This window comes from Lotus japonicus, chromosome 4, assembly GCF_012489685.1.
Source record: "Lotus japonicus ecotype B-129 chromosome 4, LjGifu_v1.2".
NCBI classification, from domain to species: Eukaryota; Viridiplantae; Streptophyta; class Magnoliopsida; order Fabales; family Fabaceae; genus Lotus; species Lotus japonicus.
The window spans coordinates 52906756-52926834 of record NC_080044.1 but is presented as its reverse complement, the minus strand read 5'-3'; the positions used below and the strand labels follow the sequence as shown (position 1 = coordinate 52926834).

Sequence of the window (20079 nt, the reverse complement as noted above, 5' to 3'; positions counted from 1 at the left end):
TTTTAACGAGTTGTGATGTGATATATCAATCTCTTAATTCATTTTAATTTTGAATAGTAACAAGAATAACTTGTGCCTCATATCTAGAATAATTTACATCATCAGTGAAGCTAAAGATCAGTGCATATGAATTACTTTTTACAAATAAAATAAAATTGTACATACTAAAATATTCTAGTTTTCCACCTCCATAGCAAAGCCCATCAATAAATCGGGGCTACAAAGCTAACCACACTTTTGAACCATTTCCAAATCTAAAACTAAATCCAATCTCTATGACCTTGTGCTCTAGCTTTTGGTGCCAAAGCAAACAGTGTTCCTGAACTCGGCTACTTTTCCTTAAGGCCACCATTTTTTCTTGGTAACCTGATGCTGCAATGAGATATAACAAACCCATTAATCAATTTCTCCTTCTTCTACGTCATCTGTTGGCCCTGCTTCATTCTTAGGAGGTTCTTCTTCCTCATCCTCATCATCCACCTTCATGTACAACCCTAGCTGTTCTAATGGATTAAAACTACCCTGTCGTTTGAAAGAACCCAGTCCATTTTGAGGACGATCTGGGCTTGACTCTTCAGCGAAACTTATTAAAGGTTCATCTTGTACACCACTCAGCATCTCTAGATCTTCCAAGAATTGACTGCTCTCATTGATATCTACAGTCTTCTCCATCTGAAAGGAAAAAAAACTAATCAGTGGAACTTACAAGGAAAACTGATTTTGCATCCTAAACCTACTACTCATCCAAAGCTATTTAGTAAACTTGCCTTTTGCAAGGCCTGACGAGCCTCTTCCCTCTCCAGTTCTCTCCTCCTTTTAGCTTCAGCTGCAGCTTTTGCTTCAGCTTTCCTCTGAGCCTCTTCTGCAGCCTTTGCCTCAGCCTTCAACCGCGCTTTCTCTAAGGATGCATGAAAACAAAATTTATATATCTCAGTTAGAACTTGAGAAGCTGAAACAGCAGTTCAAGACAAGCCGAAAAAACATTTTAAGGCTCAAGATAATATAACACACCTTCCTTCTTCCGTCTCTCGAGCTCTTCTCGTTCCATCCTAAGTTTTTCAGGGTCCTGCTTCTCACCCTGAGATCAAATTCAAATTTCACGATCAATTTTTGAATAAAATTGGCAGCAACGCAGGGAAAACACTCAAGATAGTAAAGGCAATAGCTACCAATCAGGAACAACTCCATCACATCTGTAAATAACTAAATACCACAATACAATCGTAACTACCTTCTCAAGTGCCTTTTCTTGAGCTTTAAGTATAGTGTCAGCAAATCTGCTCCTTAATAATGCTGCACGGTAAAGCTTATCGGGAGAGACTTGCCTCTTAGATGGAGCACTCTCCCCTAAAAAGTTACAGCATGAATGGTGAGATCATGCCCAAAACTAACAGCAGACAGATTTCTTCATATTTCAAGCTTACCCTCTTGATGGCTTTCTGGTTCGTTAATAACTGGATTTATCAGGGAACTTGGCTCAACATGGCCAACTGCATTCATTGAATCTACATATGAAGGACATTGTTGGGTAGAAAGTTAAGTAGCTGAGGCTTCCTCATCGACCTTGCACATAAAAGTAATAGTACGAACATACTAAAAGAACACGAGCAATTTTGGTACTCACCTATTCCGGTTTCTGAATTACCTAGATCCCCATTCTTTTGATCTAAAGACAAGCCCGGTCCTAGTTTTTCCTGAAAGTTTTTAACAGGGGTATTAGTGTCAAAGCAAAAGAATGCAATCTAACACCACTACATCAGATGCCAAACATATCATGATTACCTTGCTAGGAGTAAAAGGCGCTGATGCTTTAGGAATGTCTGGCTCACTATCTGCCGAACTACCTGAATCTGCCATGCCACAATTGCAAGAGATTAAGAAAAAGAACTATAGATTTCAGAACATCCACCATCATAAGCCACACACAAAAAGGTTTGTTATTACTATAAGAGTAACAATGAACAATCTAAGTCAGCCAAATTTGAAACTTAGTAGCCTAGGACTAGAAGCTACCGAACTCAATTATAGAGAAAGTGGCAGTAGTAAATTCACAGAAAACCCTCAGCTTCATTTCCAACTAAGCGTGCACAATAAAAGTAGCAAATTTGGAGGAACCAGTATCAATATCAACATGCTCACATAAAAGTGGTCATGAAACAGTCTCCTAAAAAGATCAACCTGAATCTGTAATGCACTTAAGGGTTTAGAAATAACAGAACAACACATCTATCCAAGTTATATTTTTACCACAATTTGCCCATAGAAGTAATCAGTTACACATTCCAATTGAAAGCTGTTGATTGAGAATTATTCCAATAATAAGATCTTCTCATTTAAGAAGAATCAAATAGTTCACTTCTAATCATACTCTTGCAGGTGCAAGCCAAGACTACCCACAATAGACAAATAATGGGCATGACCCTCTCCTCTGAACCCTGCTGTGGTGGGAGCTTTAAGGCACCAGGTTAACGAACTAGTTTACCTCTTAAAAGAAGTTACTTTATTGGCGCTATTAATTTAACAAAACCTAAGACCTTGTGTACAGAAAGTTAATTAGGACTAACTGAACCGTAACAAAAAGATCACCAATATAATGAACCGAAACCTATTCGTGATCCAGTTGCAATTTAATCACTTCATATGTCTGGTGCAGTTAAAGGTGCTAAAACACGCCTCGAGCACCAAGGTAGGACAATGGAACATGCCAGCATCTCTTGCTAGTTGAGGTGCTGGCTCTCTTTCATGAGGGGCATGCCTTAAGACCAGTTTTACCAAATTGCTGAGTCATTCCAGGGGAGCACCTTATAGAGCAGGGAATCAGCAAAGGCCAGCCTATGCCTTAGGTTCTACTATAGATAAACAAAATGAATTGAGTAAAACAGCAGTTTTCCAATTTTTATTTGATATTAGTCAGGAATCAGCTACCACAAAAACATGGGTTCTTAGGTGAAGGGCCATGAAAGGTTTTAATACATTTCTGAAAACACACTCTCACATGCAAGAACCCTTAAGGTTTGAAGTGTGGAAAATGCCTTAATCAAATACCTTGTACTTAAATTCAACTTAAATTAAAAAAAACAAGGGCAGCAAGGATCACGTCTTGACCATCTACTAAAAAATTCTAATACCATACCTAGCTACAGCTTAACCATTTAAGTACAGGCATCTGAAAAGAATTATTAAATGTATTTTCTTGTAGTTATTTGGTATTTTCCATAATAGTTCAATAGTTTTTAATAGTTGACTATGTTATCACTGATGAAGCAAGGTGATCCCTATTTCTGTCTACATCTTTTTGCAGCATGTTCTATTATTTATTTAGGGCTTATTTTACTGATATTGTATTTTACATATGTTCCCCATATTTTATACTTATTTAGGGAGTTTAAGTACCATTATAATTAAATTTCTTTTACTTTATTACACTGTTAATGTTTTGTGCACAGAGTGCAGGAACACAAACTCTTGTAAAACCTTCATTTCAATTTTTTTCATATCAATTTTTGTCACTTCACAATACTTATGACAAACGTGACAGTACACTGGTTACAGGCGAAAGTCCTTTGAGGGCTCTTAGGCCTTTTGCCTGAATTTATTTAAGATTCTGAACTTACAATAGTTTCATTCAAAATGATAACATAATTCAAAATAAACATTATAACCCCCCTGCTCTGTTCATGCATGTGAATTTCTAAAACCATAAAGAGGCAAAAGATGACAAGATTTCCCGTAGGCCAGGCTATAATATAAATTTAAATAAGTTTAAATGGTAAGCAGTTACTCAACTTCCTGAACCTCTGAAATTATCTAATGAAGATATCAAATCTAATCCGATATAACAGACATCCATCATCATTAACAGAAACAAAACAGAAAAGAGAGAAGAGAGAGAAAGGAGAGAAGAGAGAGAAAGCTTTCTAACTGAATTTTGTTATTATGATAATTGGTAATTGACACAGTACACAATTGATCTATTTATAACTAAGACTAGCAGCTTACACAATAAGCTACTTCTGCCTAATCCTTGAACCAAGAAGCACATCAAATTTTCTAATAAAAAGCTATAACAAATCCTCAATCACAATCTTTCACGCAAATCACAATCCCCTCTCAGAACCCTACCACCCAAAATTCACCAATATACTGTACCAATTAGCCCATTCAACAGCCCTCTTAGGAACATCAACCTAAACACATCCTCTACTAGGAGTGGAGCTAGCATCAAATTACTGTAAACCTGCAGTGAAGTTGAGTATGCCCTTTCAGGAGAACATCTAACCTGGACAAGTCACACACTACCAAGGGCGGAGCTAGTATCAAATTAAAGAATCAATACCTTAGACTACAACTAACAAGCCAACCACTGCTGGGCGGCATACATTGCTCAACCATAGCAGCTGATTTGAATAAATGGCAGACCACAGTGATGGAAAAAAAAAATGATCGTATTCAACTACATACAACTTAAAATGTAACAACCTGATTAATAAATCCCACCAAGTTCCAATAGTAAGATGCCTTTAGAAGACCCGAATGTATTTTGACATTCTAACATGCTCCTAGTGTAAACTCTCAAGTCTCAACCAAATCATGATCCACAGTTATGATAGTCCACTAACCATGCAAATTGAACCTATCATTTCTCAAGTTGTCTTCCAAATCATCCATACTAACAATGGACCCTAATCCTTCAAAAAGGTTTAAAAATGCAATATGCATATAAATGGACCCTACTCCTTCAAAAAGGGTTAAAAATGCAATATGCATATAAATATATACAGTGCAACCTAGATGGGTTGTGTACAAAAAAATATTAATCATGAATATGTGGCATAGACAGTCATTTAATTCAGTAAACAGGATGTAAAGTGCGTTCCCAATCTCCGTTAACAAGAAAATTCACAGATCTAAAATCAATGTGGGATTGAAAAAAGTCAAGTAGTTAACAGAACCAAATCAAAATACAAACAAGGATTCAAAAAATATCAAATTGAAATATTTTCTGGCAACTACTAAGGGAAATAATTTATACTTCAAAATAGCAGGGAAAACATGATCTTAATACAAGTGTGGGACTTCATAAGAAAACGGAAACCGAAGAAGAGAGTAGAGGAGAGGGAGAGCAGCACTAAAAATATGGCAAACATAATCGACAGAGGAATATCATGTGAATAAAGTGCCAGAAATACTTTGCACTATAAAATGAATTAGTCTATCAGATGAAAGAGAGCTGGATGAGAACAAATTGGTAAATAATAGTTTGAGGGCTGCAAAATTTTACGGAACTTTGAACTGGATAAGAGAAAGAAATCATGTTCTACAATAAATAATAAGGAAGAAAAAACATGTGTGCATGCTGCAAATATCAGAATGCTAACAACATATGGAGAAGCAGGAAAACGTTTCAAAATTGTGCAGTAACACAGACCACTGGATGAAGAGCCAGAATCGCTGCTGGAGCTGCTAGAACTACTGGATTTACTGTCTTTGTTGGTGACATCAATCTCCACTGGAGGGTAACTTGAAAGAGGAGGATCATTCCCCCCAACAATATCTATGTCCTCTTCAACTGGTTCATTGCCTGTACACATTACAATTTTGAAATACAGGATCACAATTATTAGCCCATATCGGTCATCAGACTTGTACCAATAGGATATCAAAAAATGATAAAACAATAACAAAAAAGACACCTTTACATTGTTGCACTGGTAAATTGTGAAATCCGGATTCATTTGCAAGCTGCATGAAGATCAAGCAAGCAAACAATTATTAATCTGTATAACATACATGCAACATATCATTTATAAGCAGACACATATCACTAGTTTTGCGCGAGGAGAGAAGAGAGAGACCTTGATTTCACATGGTTCAGTTGCTGCATGGATTTTTTGCTTCTCCATCACATAATCATCAAGAAGCTTCCTCAATTTAAATAATGTATCATTCCCAAGAGCATCAATATCAATCTCAATTTCATCATCATTTGTTTGCCCAGAATTATGACTTTGCTCCTTTAAGAAATCAATGATGGTTTCAGGCGACTCATCTTCTGCAAGTAAAGCCTCCAACTCCAAACTCATCTTCTGCTTCTCCTCATCAGTCATGATTCTATCAATACACTTTGGCTTGACTTTTGTGTCCTTTGGTGTTATTTTCTGCTTTTTTAGCCGAGGAATAGGGTCAGCAATTTCAGTTTGAACACATGTAGTGGGTTTCGAAGGCTCAGATGGCACATTGTCAATGGCAGGAATTTTCTTTTCTATAGGCTTCCATCTCGTTTCAAAATATTTATTTAGTAAGTCTGCCATGATATGCACATCATTGCCGGGTGGATTGTATGTCATCGCATTTGAGAAAGTCAGCCGTACATCTGCAGCAAAATCTTTAGGACTTGAATATTTACCAGAGCCCAGTTTACTCTTCACAGTACCCAAATCCATCGGATGCTTGATGATAGTGAAATAATCTGGGATATTCCACTTTACAACATCAACTGGTTTGTCAAAAAACGGACCAAATTTGTGAGACAGCAAACGGCCAAGTACGGACTCGCACTGTTTCATCAATGCACCATACGAAGGAGTCACTGGAGCAGAAGGTTTATCGGATTCAGCATTTCGCCCAGAAACACTTCTCTTTGTTTTAGAACTATTAGGCTTTGGTGGGAGATGTTTCTTACTGTGTGGTGTTGTTGCTTCCAGCGAGCTATGCTGCCTTTCCAGTAGAGGCCTCTTTTGTCCCTCACTGGAGCTCCGTATGTCACCATAGGAAGGCAATGCAGCAGTAGCAGTAATGTTTGAATTCATGTTTGGGGCTCTCTTCTGAAGTTTCCTTACTTCGTCAAGTTCCCATTTCAACCTCCGTTTCAAGTTCTTTCTCTCAGAACGCGACATCTTCGATAAACCCAATAGTTGAAACGGTACACCAAAACTATCACAGCCATCAACATCCAAACTGGGATATTTCATCTTAGGCGCACACGACAAACCTTCCACTACTCTCAGTTCAAGCCCTTCTGATTCACCCCCCAAAGTCTCAGCAACAGCATGGCGAAAATCAGGAACAAAACCAGTAGCATAACTTTTCAAATACTTTCGCGACTTGCCCATCACCTGTGTAAGAGTGCACTTCTTTGATTCCTTTTGTCCAGCTAATTCTACAAGTACAGTCGGTGCCATGAGATAAAATTCCAATATCTGCACATATCAACCTTGACAATGAGTTTTCCTCCCCAAAATCTGTATTCTCCCGAAGTAGAAACTAGGTCTTACTAATTCTCCAGTTTGCAATACAAATCAAAATTTCATCAAATTTTGTTGTCCTTCTTTAATTATAATATTATTTATAAAATGGTCTTCAAGCAGATAAATACTCAACCCTATATAGCAATTTTCCCCTGTTGCATCTATACACTCAACGTACCAGTAGCAAAAATGTTGAAAATTTAGGGCTTCTTCTTCTCTGCAATCCCGTAGTAGTAGCAATTTGATGTTTGACAACAGAAATGAAAGTGTAGAAGCTTGAACAGCGAAATCGACCCCAGAACCCTAGAGAAAACCCTCCCAGTTACGCTCACACCAAACAATGCACCCTTGCTACTTCAAATTGAGCAAAAAATAGAGAAATGCGAGCGAAAAGAAGGACCAAACGAAGAAGGAAACGGAATCAAAGGGAAATCAGGATCAAATCAGCGATAACCCTAGATCGAAAAGGAAAAACCCAATCGAAGCTACGAAAAAGCGCGAAAAGAAGGAAATAGAACGCGCGAAACTGTAAGCAAGAATCCAATTCGAAACCTGGATCGCTAACGGGACCGCCACAAACCCTAGAAAACCCTCTTTCTTCGTCTTCGTTTACACCTTCACTATTCCTACAGAGAACGATAGCTAGAGAGAGAGAAATTGTGAGGAGAGAGAAATGAATCTACGAATTAACACGATCTCAGTGGCTGTATTTAAAGGCCCGCTACGCCGCCATTCGGAAAATCGTAGCCGTTCGTTCCGAAATCGTGCGGTGCATGTTGAAACTCGTTATTGAACGTTGGATCTTGATCTAACGGGTGGGCACTGTTGATATTTCGCTTGCGTTGTGTGGGCCGTGTCGATTTAAGTGGATCAAAATAATTAATTTGAAGAGGAAAGGCTTAACATTACCCTCGCCACGCGCGTTGGTTCAAGCGCGCGATTTGGCCACTTGATCGGTTTCCTTCCAGAAACTTGTTACACGTGTCGTGATTTATGTGGCGTGTGTTTTAATCTGCACGCGCCTGTGCGTGTTGTTATGTGGAGGTGGGAAAAGAAAAACATAGCCGACGTCGTGTGTATTCACTTCCACGTGATGAGGGATTCGACATTGGTCAGTACGCACGTGACTGATTTAATTTTGCCAGCTAGACCCACACACTTGTCGGATTTCTATTTGGTTTCGGTGCCAGCTAGTAATTTTTTAGTTACTTTTTTTTGGTTTCGGTGCCAGCTGGTTTCATAGCGTTAAACAGTACAGTGCCTATTTGGATAGTAAGAACCGGAGAGGCCCAATCTATTTTGTTGTAGAAACAAAAAAGCCTGCACGCAAGCATTCCGGGTAGTGGGAAATGAAGGATAACAGGATTATCCCGTGCGATGCACCGACATGCGATACACGGACAAATTTTACAATTTGTTAAATTAAATTGATTAATCTACAGATTGATATTACTATTTAATAAATTAAATTAATTGATTGAAACTCCTCTTTCTAGATTTTAATGGATATGCACTTTCAGTGTAAAACAGCTGAAATAATAGCTGTCACGCAGGTGAAATAATAGCTTTCACCTTAGGCTTAATTCTCAAATTAGTCCATGTCTTTGTGTCGTCATCTGATATAAGTCCCTCATCGAAAAAATTTGTGGTAAAGGTCCTTATCAATGCAAAACATCTGGAGCAGGTACTCGCCGGCCTCCGACGAGTGATGGAATGACATGCTAATTAGGTAAATGAAGTTGACATGGAATTTTAAAAAAATAAATAAAATTACACATCATAATTGTTTTAATTTAATAGTCCATTTTAATTTAATTAAAAAAAGAAAAAGGATCACAAAAATCATTTTAAAATGATCATTTTCCCCCAATTTCCCAAATCACGTTCGCTGCCGCACAAAGCCAACCTTCACTTTTACATAGCTACTTCCTTTTGCTCCACGATCTGATTGCTGCACAAACCTACTTCCTTTCACAAACCCTTTCAACATCTCCATCATAAAGAACCCTAATTCTATTTCCTTTCATCCCAAAAGAAGAAAAAACCTAAACCTAGATTTTCCAGATTTCACAAAGAGAACGATACATGAAGAAACAGAGAGTGGGGAGAGAGTTACTGAAGGTGGTGGGTGTGGATCTAGGGCACACAAACGAGATTCTTACCCACCACCACCACTTATGGGTTCAATCGCCATCGCACACTCTGGTTTTGAACGCCCTGATCAAAAGAGGAGCATGGTCACAACAACTTCCCTACGATTCAGGCTTTTTCTTCTTCTCCTGAGGTTGCGGGTGGGGGGGCGGGGAGGGTTGGAGTTTCTGGATTCGAGTTTCTGTTGGGGTGGTGTTGAGGTTGCAAGTGGGTGGATGTTAGGGTTGAGATTGCAGGTGGGTGGGGGTGAGGTTGCAGGTTGGGGTGGGGCTGGGGTGTGGGTGGTTTGGGTTTCGATTGGGGTGAGGTTGGGGTTAGGGGTGGCGGTGGGGAGTGGGTGGGTATGGTGGGAGAAGGAGGAAGATGAGAAGGTGGAGAAAAATTGTTTCATAAAGAATTGATGAAAGTAGGTAGAAGATGATGATGATGAAGGTAGAAAGTTTGAGTTCTACAAATTCCAAAAAATGCTTCTGGTGATAATCTTGAGATATGCGTTACTATTTACTAGATTTGGATTCTGTTCTAGGAATGAACATTAAAGAGAGGGATAGTACCTAGAGAGTGGAAGAATGTGCTAGAGGGAGAAAGAGAATGAGAGAGAGAGTGCTGAATTTAATGTGTTATTTGATCAAATCAGCTAAAAAGTCCCTTACAATTGGTAACTACCTCCTATTTATAGAGCTTGGGCACTACCTATTGGGCCAATTGGGCCTCTGAAGTTGAGGCCCAACTTAAGGCCAGGCTCTCGCCCTTGGGCGGGCTGAACCCTGGGCGTCGCCCCTCTAGGGGCTCGCCCAGTCCACTAGTCCACAAGACACTGAGCTCGAAGTATGAGAGCTAAGTGTGTCTTTTAAATGCTCTTACATGCATCCTATGGTGTGCTGGAATCTAAGCTGCCAACATGGCTTGAGGGAAAAAAGAAGAAAACTACGTCGCCGACATGACGTAAGCGAAAGGAAACAAGCATCTTTAGTCGCCCAGTCCACTGGTCTTGGCGAGCAACCCAAACCGGCAAGTCCACAAGTCCGCAGGCGGCGGGAACGATCGCTTTGTACTGACGATTAGTTGGAGTAGGCGAGCGTCTTTCGTCGGCGGGCTAGGTGGCAGGCGTTAATCATGTACTGATCATCCAAGTGTTAGCTGGCGATGCCCTTGGCAGGCGGCTAAACTTCATTGGCGACATCGCTTGTTAGGCGATGACGTTCAGTCTTCATGGTGGCGAGGCGTTTGGATTTCATGGTGGCGAGGCCTTTCGCGCTTTCCCTTATTTCAAAAACCTTCCAAATCTCTAACTGCTCCATGTGATACGTCAGTTACGTCAGTTTCCCCCTTTCTCCGCAACCGTCACCTCACTCCTCATAACTGTCCAATCATGCGCAGTAACTCCCCATCACACGCGTCCCACTTCCCAAAAGCCATAATGACTTCCAACCTTCCACACACGTCCACCACGCGTCACCCTTCCAACTCCCTCCCTTTGCCTATAAAAACTCTTTTTCCCTACAATCATCCCTTTCCGAAACCTCTCTTTACTTCTCTTATCGCTTACCAAGCTCCCTCTTCCAACTTCCGCTCTGGTACCGTCGCCTTTCACCCTTTCCGCTACCCACTCTTCACATCCTTACCCAGTGAGTCCTCGTTCCCTTATCTCTGCATCTTATCTCTACTTGTCTTTTCCTTTTCCTCATTTAATTGTCAAAGATGGCTTCAAACCCTAACTCCCCTAATCACACCTCTTCTTCTTCTGAGAATAACCCTGACTCTACCGCAGCCGGCGGCCTCCGTCAAGAGGTCCCGGAAATCCCCCATTACCGATTGAGAACTTTCGCGACCCTACCCCTTCCAGTCCAGAGAGCACCCTCCCACGAAGCTATAGACCAACCCTCCGTTTTCCAGGATAGGGAGCTTATCGTGGAATTCGTGAGTAACCTTGGCGGTTTGTCTGACGATGATGAAATAAACGACAAACTCAGGATTTGGCCCTGCAGCGCTGAGGACCGCCCCTGGCTTCATAGGATCGACGGCGATGTGAAGAGATCCCATTTTTTCTTTGCATATGAGTATATGTTTGGCGAGCTTGGAGTCAGGCTTCCCTTTTCACCCTTCGTTCAAACCGTTCTCCGTGATATCAACGCGGCTCCTTGTCAACTCCACCCCAACGCTTGGGCCTTCATCCGGTGCTTCGAGATCTGGTGCGCCGCTGTTGGCACCGCCCCATCTCCCACCAGCTTCTTCTACCTTTACGATGTTGACTCCAAGTCTATCAAAAATAGAGGATGGATCTCTTTAAAGGCCCGAGCCGGCCGTAAGTGCTTGAACCCTCAGAAGAGTAACGCAAAGACCTCCTTCGCCCGGAGATACTTCCGCGTGGCGGTTCACCCCGCCTATCCTGAGGCCTTTACCCTTAGGGACGAGACTGCCCTTTTTTCCCCTCTACTGGACGGAGAAACCCAATGGGATTACCGACCCTTCAGAAGAATCTTTGTCTGTCAATGACAAAGCCTTTTTGAATCTCCTCGCCCCGCTTCCTATTCTTGACTGCGCAACAGTCCTTGAGGGCGCTCGCCTCTCAAGGACACCCAAATACTTATGTCATTTATAGTTTATTTTTATCATCGCCATTTCTCTTTCGTTTTTTCATCATCATTTTCTTTCTTTCCCCTTATGTTGCTACTGACCCCCTTTTTTTCTATTTATTGTTGCAGAAGATATGAACTTCACCAACGCCGAGCTCCTGAAAGCCCGCGAGAGGAAAATGGCCCGTTTCTCTCCAAAGTTCAACGCTGAGGGCGACGGGAAAAAACGGAGCGGTGCTGAGAGCCAACCCGAGGGCGCTCAAGCCCCCAAGAGGAGGAGATTAGTCAAAGTCTCCTCCGTCGCCCCGGGGTCTGCAGTCGCCGGCTCCTCCAACCCCGGCGCTCAACCCACCGCTGCCGCTGTGTCCAAAGGCAAGAATGTTGCCGCCACTGCTACCATTGCAAGCTCCCAGTCTCCGACTGGCGGGACGAGCCAACTCCCTGCCGCCAAAGCTTCCGCCGCCACGGCCACCAAGTCTGCCACTATCACGGCTCCCAATTCCGCTACCGCTGGTACAACCACCGTTGCCGCCTCTAAGTCCACCACTATAGGCGCCACAACCGCAACTGCTGACCAGTCATCAACTGCTGGCACAACCACCAACACTTCTCAACCCTGAGCTGTTGAGAAGCTTACCGCCATCAACGCCACAACCGCTGCCGCGTTCTCCAATGCTTCCTCTGGGGAGAAAGAAAGAGAAAAAGAAAAAGAAACCCCCAAGTCTCCCCCTCGCCAAGTCGCACCTCCTAGCCCGCCTCCAACGAATGATGGGCGTTCCATGTCTCCCCCGCCTCGTCAAGAAGAAAGACCCCCTCCTGATGCCGCCCCTACCTTCGAAGCAGCCCGGATCGAGCAAGCTCCTGGCAACAAGGGCGACTACTCTAGCTACTACAACATGCTTCCCAACGCCATTGAACCTTCAGAGTTCTTGCTTACCGGCCTCAACCGTGACGCCATAGAAAAAGAAGTTTTGAGCCAGGGTATTAATGAGACCAAGGAGGAGACCCTTGCTTGTCTTCTACGTGCTGGGTGTATCTTTGCCCATGCGTTTGACAATTTCAACGCCGCCGCTGCTGAAACTGAACGACTGAAGGTTGAGGGTGCCCAGCACCAAGAAGCCGCTGCTGCTTGGAAAAAGTGCTTCGACAAACTGTTGGATCAAGCGGGAAAGGAAAAGGTTCATGCCGACAAGTTGATTGGCGCGGCGGGGAACACGATCGGCGAGCTGGAAGACCATCTGAAGCTGATGAAGGAGGAGGCGGACGGCCTTGATGCAAGCCTCCAAGCTTGCAAAAAGCAAAAAGATCAAGTAGAGAAGGACCTGGCCGCCAAAGGCGAGGCGCTGGCTGCCAAGGAGTCAGAGCTTGAAATATTGGGCGCTGAACTGGAGTCAGCGAAGAAGGCGCTGGCGGAGCAGGAGGAGAAGTCTGCTGAGTCTTTGGCTTCGGCGAAGGCAGATCTGAGGCGGTGATGCGAGCTACTTCTGAAGAGATCAAGAAGGCGGACGAGGCTCATGGGGAAGCCCTCGCCGCGAGAGATGCTGAGATTACTTCCCATCTTGCGAGGATCAAAGAGCTAGAGAGCGAGCTGTCGGTGGAGAAAGCCAAAGCCGCTGAGGCGAGGGAACAAGCCGCTAATATTGCCTATGACAATCGCGAGCGCGGCTTTTACCTTGCCAAGGACCAGGCTCAAGACTTGTTCCCGGATTTTGATTTTAGAGCCATGGGAATAATGAAAGAAATCACCGCTGAAGGACTGGTTGGTCCTGATGATCCTCCTTTGATTGACCAACACTTCTGGACCGCAACTGAAGATGAGGAAGAAGAAACAGGAGAAGAAGAAAGAAATAATGAATAGTGTAACTTTAATTTTTACCTAGCCCTTACAGCCCTCTGTAATGCACTTTCCTGTTATTTCTATATATAAGTAACCTTTTCGCCATTGCTTTTATAACGCTTTTAAATACTTTGTAAATTTTGTTGAATGATTGCTTTCGCCGTAAATCTTTTTGTCGCCCCTTCGCAAATCGCCGCATTCTTATTGTTAAAAAATTTAAGAATGAATTTCATAGTTAAACGCCTCGACGCACCGGAGTAATAAAATACTCAACATCCTGAGTGACCAAGCACTCGCCTTCCACCTTATTCATTCGCCGACCTTATATCTTGCGCTATTTTTCACGCGTCATGTAATTGAATTACGCCTAACGATTTCGTGCATTAATTTTAACTATGGCTTATTGCTTGGCATTTCTTCGTCAAGACTTTAAACATTTTCCACAAAGGGATAAATGGCCTCCATTCTTGAGGGCTTTGCCCGCTCGGGGCTTACAATGCTTGGGTCCCAATGGCCATTTGGGGGTCCCAAGACTTTTGCCTAGTTAATGGCGCTCGTCGTATTCTGGCGAGACTTACCCAGCACATCGTTTACGGGACCGGCGATCACATCAGACTTTCCGGGGGGAGATTCCCAGGTGTCAAAGGCCATTTGTGGAATCGCCGCCACCTTCAGGGTTCCAGCAAGCCCCTTTAGGGATCAAGCTTGTCCCACCTAGTGATCGCCGTAATTCTTTATATCGATCGGCAATTCCGATCGTCAGGGAATCCCTGGAATCTTTGGACATGAATTTCATGAATTTTCGTTTTATTGATGGAGCGCCTCGTTAAAAAACTCCTTTCGGAGAAAAAGAGCACGCTTTTGTCATGGCGATACATTGGAGAGTTTGGAGATATTTTTAGAAAAATTGAAGACATCTAACTTTGGAGAATTCATTTTGTTCATCAGAAGTTCTTCCTTGGAGCTCCTCGCCTTTCCAGCTTTCTCGTCCACCATCAACTGTAATAATAGCGCAGGCTCAAACCGTTGAATGACCTGGGTAGTCGCCTTCCATCAAGCTCTTCCAAGTGATAGGCCCCTGTACCAAAAACTTTGACAATGCGGTAGGGACCTTCCCAGTTCGGAGTCAGCTTGTTTCCTGAGGTTCCTGATCGCCACTTGAGGACCAGATCGCCAACTTGCATATCCCGGGGGCGAACCCTGCTATTGTACTTGGCGGCCACGCGCTGCTTCATCGCCGTCTCTCGAATGTGCGCCCCGTCACGCGTTTCAGACAAAAGATCCAGCTCCATCGCCATATTGGCTTGATTCTCCCCTTCAAAATCTGGCTGAGTCCGCCATGTGAAATTGTCAATCTCCACCGGCAACATAGCATCTACCCCATAGGTCATTCTAAAGGGAGTTTCTCTTGTAGTAGATTGCTCAGTGGTGTTGTACGACCATAGTACCACAGGGAGTTCATCCAGCCAGGCTCCCTTAGCTTCCTCAAGCCGTCGCCTTAATCCGCGCAGAATCACCCTGTTTGCAGATTCTACTTGTCCGTTCGTTTGCGGATGCTCCACAGAGGCGAACCTCATCTATATGCCCATTTCCTTGCAAAATTCCCTTGTTTGGTTGCTTGAAAACTGGGTCCCGTTGTCTGATACGATTGCCCTTGGGATCCCGAACCTGCAAACAATACGCTTCCAGTAAAAGTTAACTATTTTTGCAGAGGTTATTTTGGCTAGGGGCTCAGCTTCAATCCATTTAGTAAAGTAGTCCACTGCCACTAATATAAACTTCATCTGCGACCTGGCGGTCGGAAATGGTCCTACCAAATCCACACCCCACATGGCGAAAGGCCATGGGGCGCTCATTGTTACCAGTTCCTTTGGCGGTGCCTTGGACAAATCCGCAAACACTTGACATTTTTTACACCGCTTCACAAAGTCCATACAATCCTTTCTGAGGGTGGGCTAGTAGAACCCCGCCCTTAACACCTTGCAGGCCAAAGACCTTCCCCCGATGTGGCTTGCACATACTCCTTCATGCACCTCAGACATTATCGCCTCATATTTCTCTGGCGGCACACATTTTAACAGCGGCGTCGAAAAACCACGGCGATACAAATGACCGTCAATGAGAGTATAGTGGCTCGCCTCTCGCCGTTGCTCCTTCGTGCACTGCTCCACTTCCGCCGGGTCCCCCGCCAAGATAGTTATTATGGGTCCCATCCACGTCGCCCCTCTGTTCACACATGCTATGAGCTCGCCTTCAATGCTGGGGCACGCTAGCGTTTCCTGAATCACACTTTTGTTGTTGCCGGGCTTCCGTGTGCTCGCCAATTTGGCCAACGCGTCCGCCCGCTGATTTTTTGCTCGAGGAACATACTCTACCACAACTTCTTGAAAAAGTGTCATCAAATATCGCACTCGCTCAAGGTATTTGATCAGATTGGGATCCTTGACCTGGAAAGTTCCCTTCACTTGACTCTCTACCAACTGCGAGTCCGTTCTTATCAACAACCTTCCAATTTTTTACTTCAAACGCCAACTTCAATCTGGCGATGAGAACTTCATATTCTGCCTGGTTGTTTGTTGCCTTGAACTCAAATTTCAGTGATTGCTCCAATACTAGATCTCCTGGTCCTTCCAACGTTACTCCCGCGCCACTGCCACTGCTATTGGAGGATCCATCTACAAAGAGAGTCCACTGGGTGTCCACTCTTTCAACCAGGTCTGGGGTCAACTCCACCACAAAATCAGCCAGTGACTGTGCGCCAACTGTGCCTCGCTAATCATATTGTAACCCATATTCAGATAATTCAACCGACCAGGCGACCAATCTACCTGACAAATCCGACTTTTGTAACACTTGTCTCAGAGGCAAATCCGTCTGCACCCTGATGACCCGGGTGTCTAAGTCATATTTCTAGTTTATTTTTATGCATCTTAATATATTATTTAGGGTATTTTAGTCATTTAGGTCACTTTAGGATTAATACATGCATTTTATTATTTTTATGTGTTTTTAGTATTTCTCTATGATTTTTATGATGTTTATTTATATTTTTATTAGGATTTTCGAAATAATATAAGGGGAGCTGATTCAATGTTGATGTCCATGAAAGTTACCATGCACATGCAAGAAATCCGATGGCTGGAGCTCATTCTAGGACATGAGGCGTGATATGAAGAGAGGTCTATCATAAAACCGTGGGCTTCATTACACTGGATTGCATGCTTTAACCTTGCCCAGTAGCAAAGTGACACGTGCAAAAGCTTTGGTTGAATTTGCCTTGTCTGATGAGCACGTGATTGGAAGAAAAGGCATATTATTATATTATTTTTATATTAGGTTTTGGAGGATACAATATAAAAGGGTGCAGCAACAGATTGAAAAGGAGGGAGACCGGGAGAGATATTACAGAAACAGTGGAACGTGAACGAGAACAGGAAAACGGCGTGACGGAGCAACGTTGAAGGAGATCAATTTCAAAGGTTCTTCTTTTGTAATTTTTATGGTCATGCTTGGCTAACTCCTCTCTTTAGCACTTGAGATGTGAATCCTTTTTATTTTTATGTCTTGATATTTCAGTTGTTTGTATGACTATTGGGTTTTTAATCTATGTATTTGTTTCAGTTAATTTGTGCTTAAATCGATGCGAATTTTTTACTAATACTTATAGGAACAAAAGTTATATTAAGAATTAGGGAACACGGGAGCGAATTTATTAGACCTTCCCTACTGCTTAGGAATAAGAGTAGAATCTAATAGTGGTGGCTAGTATAAGAAATTTTAATCTTCAATTCAAGAGTCTAGGTGCTCGTAACACAGACGTAGTAATTGAATTGAAAGTCTTGCTTAGCTATTAATTTAGTAAGTAAGAACATAGGCTAAATCACCATAGGGAGAACTCTCAATTTCATACAAACGTTGTTTTGTTTAAGACATAGATTAAATTGGTGAAACTATACTCAGGTGCTATTTTTCTCATCTAAATTAAAAAATCTTTTTAATTGCTTTAGTTTATTTCTGCGAAATTGAACAACTTAATCAAACCACCCCAGTCGTATTTACTTTTATTCTCTAAATCATAGAATTAGTTTGAATCGACAATTGAACACAATCCTTTGGGTACGATATCTTTTATATTACTTCGGGCACATTTGTATACTTGCAAATTGGCTTATCACACCCTCACTGGAAAGCTCTGAAAATAAGGTCTCAACCGCCGGGCGGTGACAAGGACCGCCAGTGCCGCCTTCTCAATTTTCTGGTATCTGATCTCTGCGCCCTGGAGTGTGTGGCTAACAAAATAAACAATTCGCTGCTCGTCGTCTATTTCCTGCAGTATCACAGAACTCAGAGCACTATCACTCACAGCAAAATACAAGTGCAGCGGGTGTCCCTGCATTGGTTTTGACAAGATTGGCGGTGATGACAGGAGTTCCTTGAGGCGAACAAAAGCTTCTTCACACTCCGCCGTCCACTCAAATGCAGCATTTTTTCGAAGACACTTGAAAAAAGGGAAGGATCTATCACCAGACTTAGGAAGAAATCTAGATAAAGCTGCTATTCGCCCTGTTAAACGTTGGACCTCTTTCACATTAGAGGGGCTTTTCATCTGCTGAATCGCCTTGCATTTGTCTGGGTTTATCTCTATTCCTCTGGACGTGATCATGAAGCCTAAAAACTTGCCGCCCTGAATACCAAAAGAACATTTCTCCGGGTTGAGGCGCATATTGTGCTTCCTTATCTCGCCAAATGCTTCTTCCAGATCTTGATGATGGTCCAAGCCACGCGCTGATTTAACGATCATATCATCAACATAAACTTCCATGTTTCTCCCAACCTGCCCAGCAAAAACCCTATCCATCAATCTTTGGTAGGTCGCCCCAGCATTCTTTAATCCAAACGGCATGGTGCGATAGCAACAGTTGACTCTGGCGGTCATGAAAGCTGTTTTGTCCTCGTCTGCCGGGTGCATGCGGATTTGATGATAACCAGAGTAAGCATCCATCAAGCTAAGCAGTTCGTTGCCCGAGGCACCATCAACGAGACTATCAATGCTGGGAAGGGGATAAGAATCCTTTGGGCATGCCTTGTTTAAGTCTGTGTAATCCACGCACATTCGCCATTTTCCATTCGCCTTTTTCACCATCACGACGTTCGCCAACCACGTCGGATATTTCACCTCCCTGATGAATTCCGCCGCCAGCAACTTGTCTACTTCCTGCTGAGCCGCTTTTCCCTTGTCTTCGCCCAAGCGCCGCCTGAGTTGTGAAACTGGCTTTACACTTGGATTCAATGCTAATTGATGGCAGATGAAGTTTGGATCAATTGCGGGCATATCCTTGCAGCTCCAGGCAAACAAATCTAAGTTCTCGCCTAGCAACTTTGTCAGGCGCGTCTCCTGCTCGTCCGTCAATCTGGTCCCAATCTTCAAAGTGCGATCGCCAAACTTTAGCGCCTTTGTTTCCTCAATTGGCGTGGGCCTGTTCACTCGCCCCTCGCCACGTGGGTCAAGATTTTCATCCGGAGTTTCAATTTCATAACATCTGTGTCCAACCAACGCACTCTTCTTGCCATACAGGTTGAGACAATTGTTATAACATTCCCTCGCCATCTTCTGGTCAACCTTCAGCTTACCAACCTTGCCATTGCTTAGTGGATACTTGACCGCCAAGTGAGCTGTCGAAATTACAGCACAGAGGCGATTCAATGTATTTCGCCCAATGATGACATTATAAGATGCCACCACCTGGAGGACCAGATACCTTACTTTCAAGACCCTTGCACACTCATCTTCCCCAAATATTGTGTCCAGATCAATGAATCCTCGCACCATTACTTGCTCTCCTGCAAAACCCACCAAGGTTCCCGAATATGGAGTCAGATCATCGTCAGTCAGTCCCAACTTGTCAAATGCGTCGCCATAGATAAGATCAGCTGAACTTCCCTGATCCAGGAGTACCCTTCTAACATTGAAACTATTCAACCTTAATTGCACCACTATTGGGTCATCCTTGTGAGGTTTTATCCCCTCAAAGTCTGTCATCGAGATTGTTATGTCAGGGTGCACGAATCCGAAAGCAACGTCATGAACTGAATTAACTGCACGAATATGACGTTTCCGCGCCGCGTAGGTGTCGCCTCCACTGCCAAATCCTCCGGCGATGGTGTTTATGGTCCCTACGGGCGGTCCTGAGTGTTGGGCGAACGTGTCATCAGCCCCTCTTGTGGCGATAGCCGCTGATTCTTGCTTCTTCTCGCCCTTATTGTCTGT

General features: G+C 43.2%; 1 protein-coding gene across 2 annotated transcripts; it reads right to left on the bottom strand.

Moving 5' to 3' along the window:
- Positions 1-16: 16 nt before the first annotated feature.
- LOC130713797 (transcription factor GTE10-like) lies at positions 17-7938 on the bottom strand. 2 transcript variants are annotated; one of them, XM_057563602.1, is made up of 11 exons: positions 7426-7937; positions 5856-7199; positions 5694-5742; positions 5429-5581; positions 1783-1850; positions 1625-1694; positions 1425-1505; positions 1232-1347; positions 1012-1078; positions 768-898; positions 17-672 (listed from the first exon to the last, which is right to left on the bottom strand). In XM_057563602.1, the coding sequence occupies exons 2-11, from the start codon at positions 7179-7181 to the stop codon at positions 397-399; spliced, it is 2337 nt and encodes a 778-aa protein (XP_057419585.1). In that variant the 5' UTR covers positions 7182-7199; positions 7426-7937; the 3' UTR covers positions 17-396. The 2 variants fall into 2 exon arrangements, with proteins under 2 accessions (XP_057419585.1, XP_057419586.1); XM_057563603.1 differs by having other exon boundaries at positions 5700-5742; positions 5856-7938.
- Positions 7939-20079: the final 12141 nt, after the last annotated feature.

Bases quoted from the DNA above. Each gene is read 5' to 3' on its own strand.
- LOC130713797 (XM_057563602.1), bottom strand. From the start codon at position 7,181: ATGGCACCGACTGTACTTGTAGAATTAGCTGGACAAAAGGAATCAAAG. The intron at 5,743-5,855 runs GTCTCTCTCTTC...ATCTTCATGCAG, and splicing joins CTGAACCATGTGAAATCAAG to CTTGCAAATGAATCCGGATT. The intron at 1,079-1,231 runs GTAGTTACGATT...ATTTGATCTCAG, and splicing joins AAGAAAAGGCACTTGAGAAG to GGTGAGAAGCAGGACCCTGA.